The following is an 18,808-nucleotide window of genomic DNA, read 5'->3' as shown; positions in this document are numbered from 1 at the left end:
GTGGAAGCCATTGTGTGTGTGTGTGTGCCCTTCATTAGTTGACAACCACTGTTGGTTTGTTTATGTCCCCTTTAACTTAGCAATTCAGCAAAAAGAAAAAAGCCAATAGATTAAGTGACAGTTTTAAAAAATAAACATTGGGATCAATTTGTTAAATTATAATCTTTAAAGTGGTGCCTTGGCATGGCTGCAGTCCAATGACTGAAACAAGTAAAAATACACACACACACACACACACACACATATATATATAGATAATATATTGTCAATAATAAAAGAGTAAAATTAATTAATTATTAATTAATAATTTTACCAAGTGTTCAGTATGTAAAAAGACCATTTATGGTATATTTAAAACATTACGTTATATAATTAGGGTTCAGTAAAAAAATTTTGGCTGCTATTTCTAAAATTTTTTAGCTAAAATTTTTTGGCTGCTATTTCTAAAAGTTCGGTGTGTGGTAAAGTAAATTTTTTTACTGAACCCTAATTATATATAGATATAGATATAGATACACACAGACACATATTGCAGAAGAATATATACACATATGTACAGATAAAGATAAAAATGTATTAGCATTTTAAGATCAATTTTTAATCAGTTTTTTTATTTGTCTACAAAGAAACAATGTTGATAAAATACACAATTCATTTATGAACACAGTGTGATCTGTGTATAGGCAGCAGATAGTATTGTTTATACCAAGGACATATTGCTGACTATACAGTAGACAATGTCTCAGTATAAGAAGAGACAGCTGAACCTGATGTAGACATTGTTTGGTAAAGAAGGAAATGCTGAGGAGTGGCAGAGCAGACAATGTTACAAAATAAGAAAGACATAGGTCAACATGTAGACAGTGTTTCAACGTAAAGGGATACTGTTGAATTTCCCATCTTGGTGAGGGTGTTTCAATCTAAGAAGGCACTGCTACCAAGACACTGTTGAGCCAGTGTCTTGGTGGTAGTGTTTCAATTTACATAAACATTGCTAATTCTAAGATAGACTCTCTCTAAAAATTAAAAATATTTTTAAAAATTAGAGAGGTTCGTGTAGACAGTTACTACAAAACATGAAACAGTGTAAGCTGTAGAATAACATCAGACCACAGGCAAATGCTTTATGGACAGAACATACAATAAACAATTTGTGTGTGAGAGTGTGTAGAGAGAGAAAGATACATTCATAGATATAAATTAATAATATAATATATACAGAGAGAGAGATAGAGAGATTTGTATACAGGTATATATATATAGATGTGTGTGTGTGTTGGTGAAGAAGTGGAGCTCCTTATCATGAATCAGTTGGGAATGTTGTTGTTGTTGTTGTTAATTAAAAACCAGTTTTTATTGGACACTGAAGAGAGAGCTACTCAAAAGAGTTAGAAAGCCAATCAAGCCACTGAATCAAATAACACTTTGCGGTAGAAATTTAATTGGCTTTCTCACATTTAAAAGTGAAATATATAATTATTAATTGCCGTGTAAACTTTTCCATTTTAATGTTAAATGTGTAAAAAAATTTATAAAGCTAATTTGCCATAATGAGAATTAAAAAAAAAATGTACACGAGTATCTTTATTTATCTGGACAGATACACAGAAATATGAATATATATATATATATATATATATATACACACATGTGTAGATAGTACGTGTGAATGTAATACTGTATTTGCATGTGTGTTCCTTCTCTATCTTCTGTTGTTTAGCCTCTACTCTTATACCATCAGTCCCTTTCACTCCCTGCATTACTATAACCCATCACTATAACTATTTATGGAGGTTTTATGTATTGCACCTATCTGCCTTCTTGTCCCTTTTCCTATTATATACCTTGACCACATTATCTTAACTGTATCTGTTCTTGGGTTTAAGCTAAGTTTATCTATCATTCTATCTGACGTGTTTACTATCCTTCACCACCTCAATTCCTTGGTTTCTCACTCTCTTATACCACTCCTCTTACATGGCAAACACCCTCCCCACCAAATCTAATCCTATATCTTCAATTCACACTCAAACAAACAACCAAAGCAATAAAATATTATCTTCTACAAGCCTCACACAAAATAAACTTCACTTATCTTCTGCTCCTCATATTCAATGATTTTTAAGCTGACACAGACCATCGCCAGTTTCCCTGGGTTACAGATTTTACCCAAAAATCAATATATATTAATGAAGCAACACTGATTGGCTAAATTCAGAAATTTTCTTATACAAAAGCTTTGGTTAATTTTTATTCGTAATTTAAGGGACCAACTTTAAAAATTTTAATAACGTGTCCTAGCTGTTAAAAATTTGGGAGCACACCATAATGTACGTAAGACAGATGCTAATACAAAACAGACGGTTAACAAGTAATTAGTAATGATGAAGGAATTCTATCAACTACCTGACATTCAAGATATTAGGGTGGAAAGACAAGTTGGAAGAAACACAATGAAATGAGCAAAATGTCGTGAAGGTGGACAAGATGAGAAACAGAAGATGAGCGATGATGAAACTCTATGCAAAAACTCATCACACGGTGGCAGGACAGATGTTTAACATTTCAGTAAGACAGTCACAACGTTGTAGAAGGCCCTGAAAAATGGAAAAAGAAAGCAATCAATCATAAATAGACAATAACAATTTATCAAGAATTTATATTATATATATATATATATATATATAAGGAACACAGGTACAAGATTTTCTGGGCAGGGAACACTGACGGGGTCGGGGGCGTGGGTATACTTCTTGCGGAGAAATGGGTAGGTAAGGTAATCGAGGTAGTCAGAGTAAGTGACAGAATAATTAAAATTAGATTAGTCCTTCACCATAGGACAGCTACCATCATCTCGGCATATGCCCCTCAACCAGGGCTACCGGAAGGACAAAAAGACCAATTCTATGACACCCTATTGCGGACTACCTCATTGACAAATGACAGTGACCTTCTCTTCGTGGCAGGTGATTTCAATGGACATGTTGGACGACATGTCGGGGGCTTCCATGGCGTCCATGGAGGCTATGGTTTTGGCTCTCGTAATGAGGAGGGAACCAGGCTGCTGGAGTTCTGCGATGCAAATGACCTTATGGTCTGCAATACCAACTTCAGGAAACCCACCTCTCACCTAGTCACCTACCGTTCTGGCAGACACACCAGCCAGATTGACTACATCCTTGCCAGAAAAAGGGAAAGAGGGCTGATTATAAATGCCAAAACCTTTCCAGGCGAAGAATGTACTCCCCAACATAGATTAGTGGTTAGCGACTTCAGGATCAGAGCTAAATGGTTGCCCAGAAGAAGACCAGCTTGGAGGAGAAGGGTCTGGGAGCTTAAAGATCCTGCAAATGGACAGAGATTTAGAGACATACTACTCGAGGCCTTTGACGAAATAGAAGGGGATATAGCTTCACTAAATGTGGAAGACAACTGGAGATTCCTACGGGACAATCTGCTGACAGCCACTGACCAGATCTGTGGATGGAGCAAAGTACCATCTCGACCCAGAGTAACATGGTGGTGGAACACTGTGGTTGACAGGGCTATTAGACAAAAGAGACAGGCTTGGAAGGACTGGAAGAATGGTGGTAGCAGGGAATTGTATCAGACAGCCAGAAGGGAAGCTAGGAGACAGTTTATCTAGCCAGAGGGGAAGCGGATAAGAAAAAATTTGCCAATATTCTGAGCCGTGAGGATGAAAGACTTGAGGTATTTCGTGTTGCAAGACAGTGTGTGAGAGAGAATCGTGATGTGGTAGGAGAGAAGTGTGTTCGCATGGATGATGGTTCACTTGCGCTAAATGAGGATGCAAAGAGAGAGGTTTGGAGATGCCACTATGAAAGGTTGCTGAATAAAGAAAATGAATGGGATAAAGAGAGTCTGCCGAATGTTGACCCAACAGAGGGACCAGCTATCCGAGTTGATAGTTCCGTGGTAGCTAAGGCAATTAGAAGCATGAAGACAGGGAAAGCCCCAGGCCCATCAGGAATTACTGCAGAGATGCTCAAAATATCTGGCAGTGTCGGCTACAGCCTGGTCACCCGTATAGTCAACCAGGTGATACACGAAGGAGTCATACCCAATGACTGGTGTAGCAGCACACTAGTCAACTGCTACAAAGGTAAAGGTGATGCCCTAGATACAAATAATTACAGAGGTATCAAGCTGTTGGATCAAGTAATGAAGGTTACGGAGAGGGTCATAGCCCAACTAATTAGAGAGAGAGTTAGTTTAGATGAGATGCAGTTTGGGTTCGTGCCAGGGAAAAGTACCACTGATGCTATATTCCTGGTAAGGCAGCTGCAGGAGAAATACCTAGCCAAAGAAGCCCCTGTACCTGGCTTTTGTTGACATGGAGAAAGCTTTTGATAGGGTCCCCCGATCCCTTATCTGGTGGTCAATGAGGAAACTGGGGATAGATGAATGGCTGGTGAGGACTGTGCAAGCCATGTACAGAGATGCCGTAAGTAAGGTTAGGGTTGGCAACATGTACACAGAAGAATTCAAAGTAGAGGTTGGGGTCCACCAGGGTTCAGTACTCAGCCCCCTCCTATTTATCATAGTCCTCCAGGCAATTACGGAGGGATTCAAGACAGGTTGTCCCTGGGAGCTCCTCTACGCTGACGACCTTGCTCTTATTGCTGAGTCACTATCAGAGCTGGAGGAGAAGTTCCAGGTGTGGAAGGAGGGTTTAGAATCGAGGGGCTTAGAGTCAACCTAGCTAAAACCAAAGTACTAATAAGTAGGAAGGTAGACAATCCACAAATGTCTTCAGGAAGATGGCCCTGCTCGATCTGTAGAAAAGGTGTAGGTAGAAACTCTATAAGATGTACCCAGTGTAAGCTATGGACACATAAGAGGTGCAGCAATGTCAAAGGTAGGCTAACTGGGAAGATAGTTTTTGTATGTGGCAAATGCTCTGGAGCATTAACCTTCGAAAATCTGCAGAAAATAACTTCCGTCACTTTCCAGGGGGAAAAACTAGAAGTAGTTGATAGCTTCCGTTATCTAGGTGACCAAGTCAGTAGTGGGGGTGGGTGCGCTGAAAGTGTAACTGCTAGAATAAGAATAGCCTGGGCAAGTTTAGGGAGCTCTTACCTCTGCTGGTGACTAAAGGCCTCTCGCTCAGAGTAAAAGGCAGACTGTATGATGCGTGTGTACGAACAGCCATGCTACATGGCAGTGAAACATGGGCCGTGACTGCCGAGGACATGCGTAAGCTCGTGAGGAATGAAGCCAGTATGCTCCGATGGATGTGTAATGTCAGTGTACATACTCGACAGAGCGTTAGCACCTTGAGAGAAATGTTGTACCTAAGAGGCATCAGTTGTGGTGTGTCAGAGAGACGATTGCGCTGGTATGGTCATGTGGCGAGAATGGATGAAGATAGGTGTGTGAGAAAGTGCCAATCCTTAGCAGTTGAGGGAACCCGTGGAAGAGGTAGACCCAGGAAAACCTGGGACGAGGTGGTGAAGCACGACCTTCGAACTTTAGGCCTCACTGAGGAAATGACCAGCGACCGAGACCTTTGGAAATATTCTGTACGTGAGAAGACCAGGCAGGACAAGTGAGCCCAGCCCACTTATGAATGCCTTTCCTCCCTTGGACACAAAGACCTGTTGAGGCAAGCGAAGTCGATATAGAACCTCATCCGACGACAGGCACCCATGCCAACCCCCTTTGCTTGTGAAGACATGTTCGGGCAAGCGAAATCGAAAAATCGAATTGAACCAGCCAGGATCCCTGGTCTGGTGGTACGTAAAAAGCACTATCCGACTCGTGGCCGATGCCAGCGCCGCCTCCACTGGCTTCCGTGCCGGTGGCACGTAAAATACACCAATCTGACTGTACGACAGGCACCCATGCCAACCCCCTTGCTTGCGAAGACATGTTGGGGCAAGCGAAATCGAATTGAACCAGCCAGGATCCCTGGTCTGGTGGTACGTAAAAAGCACTATCCGACTCGTGGCCGATGCCAGCAGCCCCTCATTTGGCTTCCGTGCAGGTGTCACATAAAATACACCAATCCGACCGTGGCCGTTGCCAGCCTCGCCTGGCACCTGTGCAGGTGGCACGTAAAAAGCACCCACTACACTCACGGAGTGGTTGGCGTTAGGAAGGGCATCCAGCTGTAGAAATACTGCCAGATAAGACTGGAGCCTGGTGCAGCCTTCTGGCTTTCCAGATCCCCGGTCGAACCGTCCAACCCATGCTAGCATGGAGAACGGACGTTAAACGATGATGATGATGATGATGATGATATTCATTCATTCATTTCATCATCGTTTAACGTCCGCTTTCCATGCTAGCATGGGTTGGACGGTTTTGACTGAGGGCTGGCAAACCAGATGGCTGCACCAGGCTCCAATCTTGATCTGGCAGAGTTTCTACAGCCGGATGCCCTTCCTAATGCCAACCACTCCGAGAGTGTAGTAGGTGCTTTTTACGTGCCACCGACACGGGGGCCAGTCAGGCAGTACTGGCAATGACCTCGCTCGAATGTTTTTACACATGCCATCAGCACAGGTGCCAGTAAGGTGACGTTATATATATATATATATATATAAATAATGTGTAATTCTCTTTATAAGATGGTAGGGTTTGAACTGAGAAAAATTTGGTTTATTTCAAGCAGTTGATTAGTGCAATCATTGCAAAATGGACAAACAATGTTCAAAGTAAACATTACTATCAAACAAACCACTCTCTTAAAGAGACTTTCTTCACAAATACACAAATTTATGTCTCTGGATAGAATACAAGTCAATAGGTAAATTTCTTGGCTGATACGGTACCTATAACTGAAGTAATGTAAAATCAAGTGTTCTGCATAATGGAAATCCTGCAGCAGATTTGAACTCAAAATTGGTGAGCTCATCATCAGTCCAATAATTTATCCACCCAGCTTTGCATACACACACACACATGCAATTTATATCTCTATCGATTGATCAACTAACCAACTGGCCGACCAACAGACACCAGACTGACCAACAGACAGATACACATACAAGCGCACACATTATTTCGCTGAGGAGATGAAATAAGAAAGGAACAGGAATATTCTTTACTGAAATTTTTAACAGATATCATTCCATAACTTTTGAATCAGTCTTATCACAATGCTCAACTCTGAGTAACAGCCATGCCCCGTATAGTTATGGGCTGCTTTTTGGCAAGGCATAGCACCTGTTCATCCACCCTGCCGGAGATACAGCAAAGTCGTGGGACTGCAGCATGGTGGATTGTGAAGAGGTAGCAGAAAAGCTCAACTGAGCCAATGGTGCTCCTTAAATTGATGCTGAGTGGAGGAAACTTAGAAGATCAACAAGACAGTAACTGCAATGTATCCATGGTTGTGTAATCAGCTAATGAAAGACTCACTATAACTCAAGTTCCCAATTCAAATTCATAACAATGAAATTTACATTATGACCAGCTTCTTTCAAGCAATCAATGCAGGATGAGTTGAAGCAATCCTGATAAGCAATAAAGCTTCCTGTGCATTCCATCTCTATTATTTGTTTTATACTCAATGTGCACTTAGGAGTTTCTGAGGTAGATCCGGTGACAATTGTGTAATCACTTCAGAGAACACCAGGTAGCCATAGACAGTGAACGTGCTTTATCAGCATACGACTAGGAACATACCCAACAGTTAAATATTAACTCATACAAATATGTATATATAAACACACACAAATGTGTGTGTGTATGTATGTGTGCATATATATATATAAAAATACAAAATGGGACAAGAACGCAAAACATTCAAATAGACGATACGAAAAACGGACGGGTCATTTGAAGCCTCTAATCTTCAGTCAAGAACTGAATCATCCTCGCAATTTCAGCTGATTATATATATATATATATATATATATATATATATATATATATATATATATATATACACATATATATGTATGTATCTATGTATGTATGTATGTGTGTGTGTGTGTGTGTGTGTATATGTTTGTGTGTCTGTGTTTGTACCCCATCATCACTTGACAACCGATGTTGGTGTGTTTACATCTCTGTAACTTAGCAGGTCGCCAAAAGAGACCAATAGGATAAGTACTAGGCTCACAAAGAATAAGTCCTGGGGTCGATTTGTTTGACTAAAGGTGGTGCTCCAGCATGGCCACAGTCAAATGACTGAAACAAATAAAAGAATGTCTGTTAAAATAAGATGTCAGTGTTATTTTCATTTTTTTATAATCTATTAGACAATTCATTCACCATACCCTATATATATATATATGCATGTATATATACGACAATCTTCTTTCAATTTCTATCAACCAAATCCACTAACAAGGCTTTCGTCAGATGGAGCTATGGTAGAAGGCACTCATCTAAGGTGTCATGCAGTGAGACTGAACCAGGAACCATGTGGGTAAGGAACAAACCTCTCACTACACAGCCATGCATTTGTATACACAAATTACCTCACAAGGCAGAGGCCAACCTCGAGCTATAATAGAAGACACTAACCCAAGGTACTGCACAATGAGATTGAACCTGAAATCATGTAGCTGGGAAGCAAATTCCTTAACCATGCAGCCATGCCTGCACCAACCATATTTTGTAGCATATAAGTTGATGTAGTATACAGTGTAAATACTCAAACACTGTCCCTATCTTAGCAAATCCTACTGTATTTCACTTGGAATTGTTGGTGTTCTGAAGCTTTTTAGGTGTATAAGTCAACCTACCTTTTTTTTGGATGTAAATTTTGGCCTGCAAAATTTATATGCCAGAAAATATATATACTAGATACCATATATATATATATATATATATATATATATATAAAGTTAATCCAAACATAAAAACACAAAGAGAAAACATAACAACGCGAGGACGTGGAACAAATATAGTATTATTGGACACGCAGGAAGGAAGAGAAGAAGGAGGGTTTTACATCTCGAGCGGAGCTCTTCATCAGAAACATAGGAAAAAAAAATCGCCAATTGTACACATATATACATATATATATATATATATATATTATACATATATATATAATATATATATATACTAGCTTGTATATATACGATATATATATACATACAAGCTTGGCTATATAGCATATAGTGTATGTGTTAATTGACCAGATGATAAACAATTCATATACACAAATTTTAATCTACCTGAACTTTCATAACAAGTTCTTTTCGTTTGGTCCTGTAGTCTGTAGCTTCCAAAACAGTCCCATCAAGTTTCTCTAAAAGTTTCATAAACTCCTCTTCAACTGCCTTTACTTTAATTTTCATCTTTTCCCGTGCCTTCTGGTCTTCTGCCTGCTGCAAAAGTTCAAGGATGGAAATAGAAGAGTAATGTTACAATTATAGTAAAAAGTAATATGAGTATTTTAGCCCACATGTATACCTATACATATACAGATATACAGGGGTTGCACAAAATAATGGAAACACCTTAAATTTCAAACAAATTTATTTTAATATGGGGTAGGACCAGCTTTGGCAGTAATTACAGCTTGTAATGTTACAATTATAGTAAAAAGTAATATGAGTATTTTAGCCCACATGTATACCTATACATATACAGATATACAGGGGTTGCACAAAATAATGGAAACACCTTAAACTTCAAACAAATTTATTTTAATATGGGGTAGGACCACCTTTGGCAGTAATTACAGCTTGTATTCTATGAGGTATGGACTTGTGCAAAGTTTTAATTGTTTCCAAAGGAATTTTTTTTTTGTCCATTCTTCAGCTAAAACAGTCTCCAGTTCTTGTAGTGATGATGGTGGAGGATATCGACTCCTCACTTCCAAAAATTCTAAAATACATATAGTGACACTGCTGAATTTGAATGAGTCTGTTTCAGTTTAATACTTCCACTATGGTAGTGTTCTCAAAGGGAGATAATTCAGTTTTCAAGTTTTTTTTTTAATTGACTTTATTGCACCTGTTGCCTCCAGATCAACCTGACCAATGATATTTCCCCACCACCCAGCCGTATATAGTACATCTATGATTACAAATTATCCTAAAGTGCCCTCCCACTTATTATGCTTTGGTATAGACATGAGGAGCACAGTAGGAATATTTTGGGACAACATACAAACCATGTTTCTGTTCATGTTTTTATTATTATTAATGCAATTATTTGGGTGGCAGAATCGTCAGCACATTAAAAAAATGCTTCAGGGCATTTCTGTTGGCTGTTTACATTCTAAGCTCAAGTTCCATCAGGATCAACTTTGTCTTTAATCCCCTTATCATCATCATCATCATCGTTTAGCATCCGCTTTCCATGCTAGCATGGGTTGGACGGTTCGACTGGGGTCTGGGAAGCCAGAAGGCTGCACCAGGCCCAGTCTGATCTGGCAGTGTTTCTACAGCTGGATGTCCTTCCTAACGCCAACCACTCCGTGAGTGTAGTGGGTGCTTTTTACGTGCCACCGGCACAGGTGCCAGACAAGGCTGGCAAACGGCCACGATTGCATGGTGCTTTTTACATGCCGATCGTTGCCGTTGCCAGCCTCACCTCAAGGTCAATAAAATAAATACCACACAGTGTGCATAAAGAAGAAAGAATTACTATCAAAGGCAGTGAGCAGGCAGAACCATTAGCATGCCAGAGAAAATGGTTAGCAGCATTTCATCCATCTTTAAGTTCTGAGTTCAAATTCTGCTGAGGTTGACTTTGCCTTTCATCCTTTCAGGGTCAATTAAATAAGTACCAGTTGAGCACTAAGGTCAATGTAACCAACTAACCCCACCTCTTTAAATAACTGGCCTTGAGCCAAAATTGGAAAGAATTAGTATTATTATTGATAAAGTAAGCAGGCAGAATCCTTAAAGACCAAAGTGCTCTCTGTGGCATTTTTTTTTTGCTTTTTTTTGTTTGTCTCCATGTTCTGAGTTCAAGTTTTCCTTTTGGAGTCGATAAAATATGTAACAGTCAAGTACAGGAGACAATGTAATCAACTTACTCTTTGCTCTAAAATAGCAAGCCTAGAGCCAAAATTTAAAACCATTATCATGTTTATTACGGAAAGGCAGCAAATTGGCAGAATTGTTAGTATGCCAGGAAAAATGCTTCTCAGTATTTCATCCAACTTTGTTTTGAGTTCAAATTCAGCTGAGGTCAACTTTTGCCTTTCATCTTTTCTGGGTCAATGAAATAAGTACCAGCTGTGCATTGGGATTAATATAATCGACAAGCTACCACTCCCAAAAAATCTCAGGCTTTGTACCCACAGTAGAACGCATTATTAGAAAAGATTATTATTATTATTATTATTATTATTATTATTAACTATTAGTACTACTAGTACTATTATTATTATTAAATCTAGTGCATCAATTATTATTGATACTGGTTTCGCTTTTGTGACACACATCTTGTTCCTTTCAATTTCCAGACCTTGGTAGTTTGACAGTTACTCCCCCTCCTTCAGAGCAATGTTTTGGTGTGAAGGGATCAAATGTCTATACGTGTAACCAATCTGGACCAGCATGTTTCAGATGACTGTAGCCAGGCTGTCCTCGCATACAATGCTTAGTAGATGTTCATACTACTTATCCATTTTCACAGTGCCATATTAGCTTCAAATTTTGGCACAAGCCCAACAAATGCAAGGGGTGGGAGGAGAGGGACTAGTCGATTACATCAACCCCAAAAAAGCCAAAAGGCAACATCAACCTCAGTGGAATTTGAACTCAGAATGTAAAGAGAGAGGAAATGGCGCTAAGCATTTTGCCTGGCACAGTAATGATTCTGCCAGCATGCTGCCTTCACAATGTCGTCATATTGTCACATAGACATAGCTGCCAATGATTCCACTGTGTTGTTGTTTGTTCCTTCTTGAGCCATGCCTGGCTTATAAGGGCCAGTTTCCCGGTTTCTTGGTGTATAGGTTCCCCACCTGGACGGGACGCCGGCCCATCACAGGTGAGCTGCAAGATGCAGGAGGAAAGAGTGAGAGAAAGTTGTGGCGAAAGAGTCAGCAGAAGTTTCGCCATTACCTTCTGCCTGAGCGGTGTGGAGCTTAGGTGTTCCGCTCATAAACACACACATCGTTCGGTCTGAGATTCGAACCCACGATCCCTCGACCACAAGTCTGCTGCTCTAACCACTAGGCCACATGCCTCCATACTGTGTTCAATGTAGCTGAAGAATTATTATTACCAGAGAGAACAATGAGTGAAAGAAAAGACAGAGTGATGGATTAAATGCCTTACCTTAAGCATTACAACTTTATTTTAGGTATAATGTATCAAGGACTACATAGCCTGCTGTGTCTTTCTTTCTAGTTTTTCTCTAACCCTAGACCAGCTATAACTGAACAAACCTATTGTCAAAGATATTCCAAGACCTTCTTTATTCAGACATTATCCAATGATAGAAGCCTGAGCAAACAAGGGAAGCATTTATTCACTTGCTAGAAATGGTAACTAATTATCCCACAGAGTAGATCCTGCTGTCTTAAATAACATAGTTTTTGATAAACAAGAAGGGATAAACAATATGCATCATTCTTTCCAGCCTGAGTGAATGCTGAAAAGGCAATGACTACTGCCTATGCACCAGCCCTTTCTTCCTTGAACAAGCCAGCAGGAGAGCCTCTATGCAGTTGTGCATCCTGCTAGAAATAGCAGCCGAATTTCACTCAGATTTCACTCCAGTATATTAAAAAGAAAGAAAAAGACTTGCTGAAATATATCAAATGAACTACCATAAAAGTTCATGTGTAATACTTTTCACAATTTTGGGGCTTAAATTGTGTTCAAAACCTTATAACACCATGTACAAAGCAGATAATTTACTATAATCTAATAAATGTTTTACAATTTTATTATATGTTAAATATTGTATAGTGATATATATTAAAATAATAACCAAAAAATAAAACTTTGTTACAACTGATAGGTGCACATATGGATTGGGGTTACAAAGTTTGATTTGCAAGCTATCTGGTTTCAGGTTCAATCCCACAGCTTGGTATCATGTGTGTGTGTCTTATTCTATATACACCAATGCCTCACAAGTGGAATTTGAAGATGGAAACAGTGCACAGTGAACAGACATATGTATGCATGTATGTATGCACCTATGTATGCATGTTTGCATGTGTGTGAACGTTGATTTCATGTGACTCCATTAACACCATTTGAGCTTAATTGCTTTATCAGTTTCAACATGTGAGATGCAGCCGAATGAAAAATACCTTACTTGAAAAACAAGAACTGATGACAAGAGTATCCAGCTGTGGAAAATCTAGCTGAATAAATCTTATATAACCCATGCCAGCACAGAAGAATGAACATAAAAATAATATTGATGATGGCAACAATGATGATACATTACACTATTTTTTCCTTTCTAAATTAAAATGGTTAGGGAAAAACTTTATAGCCTCACACCATGTGTTATATGCACCCCAGTATTTTATCTTGATTTTGGTGAAAAACATTTATATTATATTTCGTTTTTGGATTTGGTTTGCAAGATTCTTTCTATGAGTTTGTATGTTGAAACATATTCTGTTGTGTCTGGGGAGAGTCATTTTCTTTTTGTGCCTTATAATGTAACACACTTACCAGTAAAATTTCCACTTATTTTTTTTTAAATAAGTGGAAACTTTACTGGTAAGTGTGTTACATTATAAGGCACAAAATGATTCTCCTCAGACACAACAGAATTTATATTATACATAGAGGTTTACAGTAATTGCCAGTTAGGGGCATCAGACAATATACAAAATACTGATTGTTGATTAGTTGATGACAAATTGGCAATGAAATATTCCATCTATCAGGTAAAAGCAGGATGTTAGATCATATCCACAGACCAGTCGTTGTGATGATATAACATATTATAGATGAACCACCGGCTCTTTTCGGTTTGAACGGCAGTTTTTTAAAATAATTTCCACATAACTAAACACTTTTAAACTTCATATACTGGTAGAATGTGTTTATAAAACATCTTTTTCTCTTGGTTTTATTGAGAAAATTCTATAGTTTGTAAGATATTTGTTGTATTTTTTCTTCAATTTCTGCAATTTCAACCTATCAATGACGTCTATTGAGGTGAAAACATTTTGTGCCGTATGAATATGTCCCTTGTTTAAGAAACAGATTGGGTTTATTTACATTTCTGAAGAAAAACGATACCCTTCCCTCCACCCCTAACCCTAACCAACCCTAACTAACCCTAACCCTAAAACAGATTGAAATGCAATAGATTGATACTAGGGTCATAATTATGGGTGACAATTTCATATGACACCGCTAGAAAAACTGCCGTTCAAACCGAAAAGATCCAATGAACCAAACTATGAAATATTGCAACAATAGAAGAGTCGCTTCTAGAAAAACTACTGATTATAAATCTGTTACCATCATTATCTTCTTCTCTGCAAGGTGCAAATTTATCAAATTAAAAAAATAAAGTAAGGAAGACTAATTAAAAACAGTATGTTAGAGCTACTTACTTGACAGAAGTCCATGACATTCTGGGTAAATTCCTGAAGATATCGACCTTTTGCTTCCACTTCACTGTCAATGGTTAGAAGAACCTCTTCTTCTTTTGTTAAGGTTTCACCATCTTTACAAGGGATCTGTAGTCAAAAAACAAAAAAAATAAAAAGCACATGTAATCAAGCAATTGTTGTTTAGCCCCAGGTCAGCCCTGATTAGACTGACCTCAGATATCATTAGTTAATGTCCTTACATTTTTAAAACACTAGGGTGTCATTTTGTTACCAGCCACTATTTTAAGCAAGTCAAGCAAATGCATACACACTACTTTGTTGGCTTGTCAGTGTACGGTACAGGTAGCTAAAGGCATCAACAATCATCATCATCATCATTTAATGTCTGTTTTCCATGCTGGCATGGGTTGGACAGTTTGACAGGAGCTATTAAGCCAGAGAAGTGTACATTGGCATGTTTTCTACAAGGGGATGCCTTTCCTCATTGTGTCAATAATATTATAATTATTTGGAATTTCCATTTAAATGGTTCAGCCTGAAGGAAGGTACTGTACCCCTAGTTTTTGCAGACTCTTGAAGATTGGTGAGGTTAACAAGGTCAATGCTCCTCTTCAAAAACTGCAGGTTGATAGCTACAGGAAAAACGTCCATTAACATAATATTATTTATCATCATCATCGTTGTTTAACATCAGCTTTCCATGTTGGCATGGGTTAGACGGTTTGACTGAGGACCGGCAAGCCAGAAGGCTGTACCAGGCTCCAATCTGATCTGGCAAAGTTTCTACAGCTGGATGCCCTTCCTAATGCCAACCACTCCGAGAGTGTAGTGGGTGCTTTTTACATGTCACCAGTATGAGGGCCAGTCAGGCAGTGGTGCTTTTTACATGCCACCAGCACAAGAGTCAGTCAGGTGGCACTGGCAACGACCATGCTTGAATGGTGCTTTTTACATGCCACCGGTACAGGAGCCACTCAGGCAGCACTGGCAACGACCAGGTGGAACTGAGGGGTGAAAAAGGTGGCGAGCTGGCAGAATCATTAGCATGCCAGGTAAAATGCTTAGCGGCATTTCATCCAAGTTCAAATTCCACTGAGACCGACTTTGCCTTTGATCCTTTCAGGGACGATAAAATAAGTACCAGTTAAGCTCTGAGATTAATGCAATTGACTTACTCCATCCCCGAAATTGCTGGCCTTGTGCCAAAATTTGAAACCGCTATTAGGAGTGAAAGATTCTCTAGTGTTTAAAATGTTGCAATCAATTTGATCTCAGATCAGCACCAGGATGATGGGGAGGATGAAATATTTTGATAGAAACCCGCCTAAGATTATCCCTGACTCTATGATACAAACTTGTTATTTAAAGTGATCTAAATTAAAAGTTTTCATCAAAATTTCATGTTAAATTATGTTTCAAAAACTATTTTAATAATTCTTTTACTTGTTTCAGTCATTTGACTGCAGCCATGCTGGAGCACCACCTTAAATTTTTTTTTTTAATCAAAGAAATTGACCCCAAGACTTATTCTTTGTAAGCCTAGTACTTATTCTATTTGTCTCTTTCACCCAACTGCTAAGTTACAGGGATGAAAATACACCAACATCAGTAGTCAAGTGATGGTGGGGGATAAACACAGACACACTGATACACACATACATAAATGTATACATATATATACACACACACACACACTCGAGGCTATAGTAGAAGACTCTTGCCTAAGGTACCTCGCAGCAAGACTGAACCTAGAACCATGTTAATTTATGTTTCAAAAACCATTTTAATAATGAGGTTGTTTTATCAAATTCATTAATTTTAAAATTAACCGAAACAAAAGCGGTGTATTTTAACAGAAATATGGTAACAAAAGGAGTTAACAATGAGCATACAATTACTCTAAGAACCAAACTAGTTACTGGTTAACCATTTAGCATTTAAACTAGCAATATCCAGGGCAAATATTCTACCTGATTTACACTCAAACTGGACAGCCTATCCATATGATACAATATGTGACAAGGTTGTCCCTTTGAGTAACATATGTTGCACCTGTAGAAGAGGGAAACCCAGGAAGACATGGGATGAAGTAGAGAGGGCCAATCTCAAGATGTTGGACCTCACAAAGGAGATAACAACAGTCCATTTGCCACAGTCCTCTACATGGTTTCTACCTAGCCCCACTTTTACTCACGAAGCTGGAGTTAGCTCAAGGCAATGATGGTAAAAAGCATTTGTTCAGGAAGCTCACTTGAGGTTGTAGATAGTTTCTATTACTCAGGTGACCAAATTAGCAGTGGTGGAGGAAAGTATTGTTGCTAGAATAGGATGAGGTTCAGCAAGCTATTACCTCTGCTAGACTCAACAAAAGGCCTCTTACTCAAAGTGAAAGGCAGATTGTATGATGCTTGTGTACAAATAGCTATACTGCAATGAAGCAAATATTCTCCGATGGATATGCAACATCCAATAGATGTGCATGTACAACAAAGTACCAATGTGTTGTGAGAAAAGCTGGGCATAAGAGGCATCAGATACAGCATGCAAGGGAGACAATAATGTTGATTTGGACATGATGCATATGAATGAAGACAGGTGTATAAAGAAGTGTCAAACACTTAAAGTGGATGGCACCTGTGGAAGAGGGGAACCCAGGAAGATATAGTCCATGTGTTAGATATAGTCCATGCAGCTTGAAGTTGGGTGAACAAAATGTAAATAATCCTTGTTACTTATTTACCTTTTATAACAACACAGCTCCCATGACTTTCGGAAACATTTTTTCACGCTCAGAGTTGCTGAAGCATGGAATAAACTGCCTGCGTCAGTTGTTGACTGCCATGACACTACATCCTTTAAGGCCCTCATGCTTTCCGAAATCCGCCGAAACTACACCTGATTATATATACACTTTAGATGAGTTGTAGTGCACCTGAGCACTGTACACAATTATTATTATTATTATTATTATTAAATACACACACACACACACACGTGTGCGTATGTGCGTGTGTGTGACCGTCTTTTTTCCCTTCAACTGCTTGACAACCAGTGTTGGTTGTTTACGCACCAATAACTTAGCATTTCGGCAAAAGAGACTGACAGAATAAGTACCAGACTTTAAAAAAACATAAAGTAGCAGGGTCGATTTGTTTGACTAAAAAAACTCTTCAAAGTAGTGCCCCAGCATGGCCACAGTCTATAAAACTGAAACAAGAAAATTAAAAACAAAAAAAAAAAGGACAAATGATATAACTCACAGCCTTAGTCATCAGCATGATGATAGCACCTTCCTTCATGCCCATCTCACTCAGATTTTGAGCAGCATCAGTGAGAGATTTTCCTAAAACGAAAACATTTTCAGATTATGATGCAACATCCAACAGAGACATGGTATAGACATGATGATGGTTGATGTGGTATAACTGATAAGGTGGTGGTTGGAGACAATGGTAGAAGTGATTGTGGTGAAGGCAACAGGCGTGGCCAGTGTGGTAAGAAGTTTGCGTCCAAGCCACATGGTCCTCAGTTCAGGCGCAGGAGTGGCTGTGTGGTAAGTAGCTTGTTTACCAACCACATGGTTCGGGTTTCAGTCCCACTGCATGGCACCTTGGGCAAGTGTCTTCTACTATAGCCTCGGGCCGACCAAAGCCTTGTGAGTGGATTTGGTAGACGGAAACTGAAAGAAGCCCGTCATATATATGTATATATATGTAATATGTATGTGTGTGTGTGTGTGTGTTTGTCCCCCAAGCATTGCTTGACAATCGATGCTAGTGTGTTTATAATAATAATAATAATTGTGTACAGTGCTCAGGTGCACTACAACTCATCTAAAGTGTATATATAATCAGGTGTAGTTTCGGCGGATTTCGGAAAGCATGAGGGCCTTAAAAGATGCAGTGTCATGGCAGTCAACAACTGACGCAGGCAGTTTATTCCATGCTTCAGCAACTCTGAGCGTGAAAAAATGTTTCCGAAAGTCATGGGAGCTGTATTGTTTTCTGACTTTGTAGGCATGTCCACGTGTGTTAGACACATGGAGATCAAAAAGGTGTTCAGTGTTGTGTTGGTGAGGTGGTTGATAACTTTGTGGGTGTTTACCAAGTCCGTCACCAAACGCCGGAGCTTCAGTGAATCCATGCCCAGGGAAACAAGGCGCTCAGAATATGGTAGGTGTCTGATGGAGGGTATGCGTTTGGTTGCACGTCTCTGACAGATTCCAGGAGGTCAATGTTCTGTGCAAGATAGGGGTTCCAAACTGATGATGCGAATTCCAAGTGTGGTCGTACCATAGCTGTATACAGTTTTAAATAGATGGCTGGAGAG

The 18,808-nt window shown here is 39.2% G+C and overlaps 1 protein-coding gene across 2 annotated transcripts in view; it reads right to left on the bottom strand.

The window, feature by feature from the left end:
• Positions 1-576: 576 nt before the first annotated feature.
• LOC115221333 (BAG family molecular chaperone regulator 1) overlaps positions 577-18,808 on the bottom strand; it is a 31,753-nt gene continuing 13,521 nt past the window's right edge. The window contains exons 3-6 of one of the 2 annotated variants that reach the window (XM_029791504.2): positions 17,740-17,822; positions 14,480-14,605; positions 9,159-9,311; positions 577-2,597 (exon numbers count right to left, since the gene is read on the bottom strand). In XM_029791504.2, coding sequence (XP_029647364.1) covers positions 2,535-2,597; positions 9,159-9,311; positions 14,480-14,605; positions 17,740-17,822 — 425 coding nt within the window. In that variant the 3' untranslated portion in view covers positions 577-2,534. The remainder of the gene's footprint in view (positions 2,598-9,158; positions 9,312-14,479; positions 14,606-17,739; positions 17,823-18,808) is intronic. The other variant, XM_036510876.1, reaches the window with a different exon arrangement.

The sequence above is a fragment of the Octopus sinensis genome, linkage group LG18 (genome assembly GCF_006345805.1).
Source record: "Octopus sinensis linkage group LG18, ASM634580v1, whole genome shotgun sequence".
NCBI classification, from domain to species: Eukaryota; Metazoa; Mollusca; class Cephalopoda; order Octopoda; family Octopodidae; genus Octopus; species Octopus sinensis.
The sequence above is the reverse complement of the archived record's forward strand: the minus strand, read 5'-3'. Positions and strand labels throughout refer to the sequence as shown.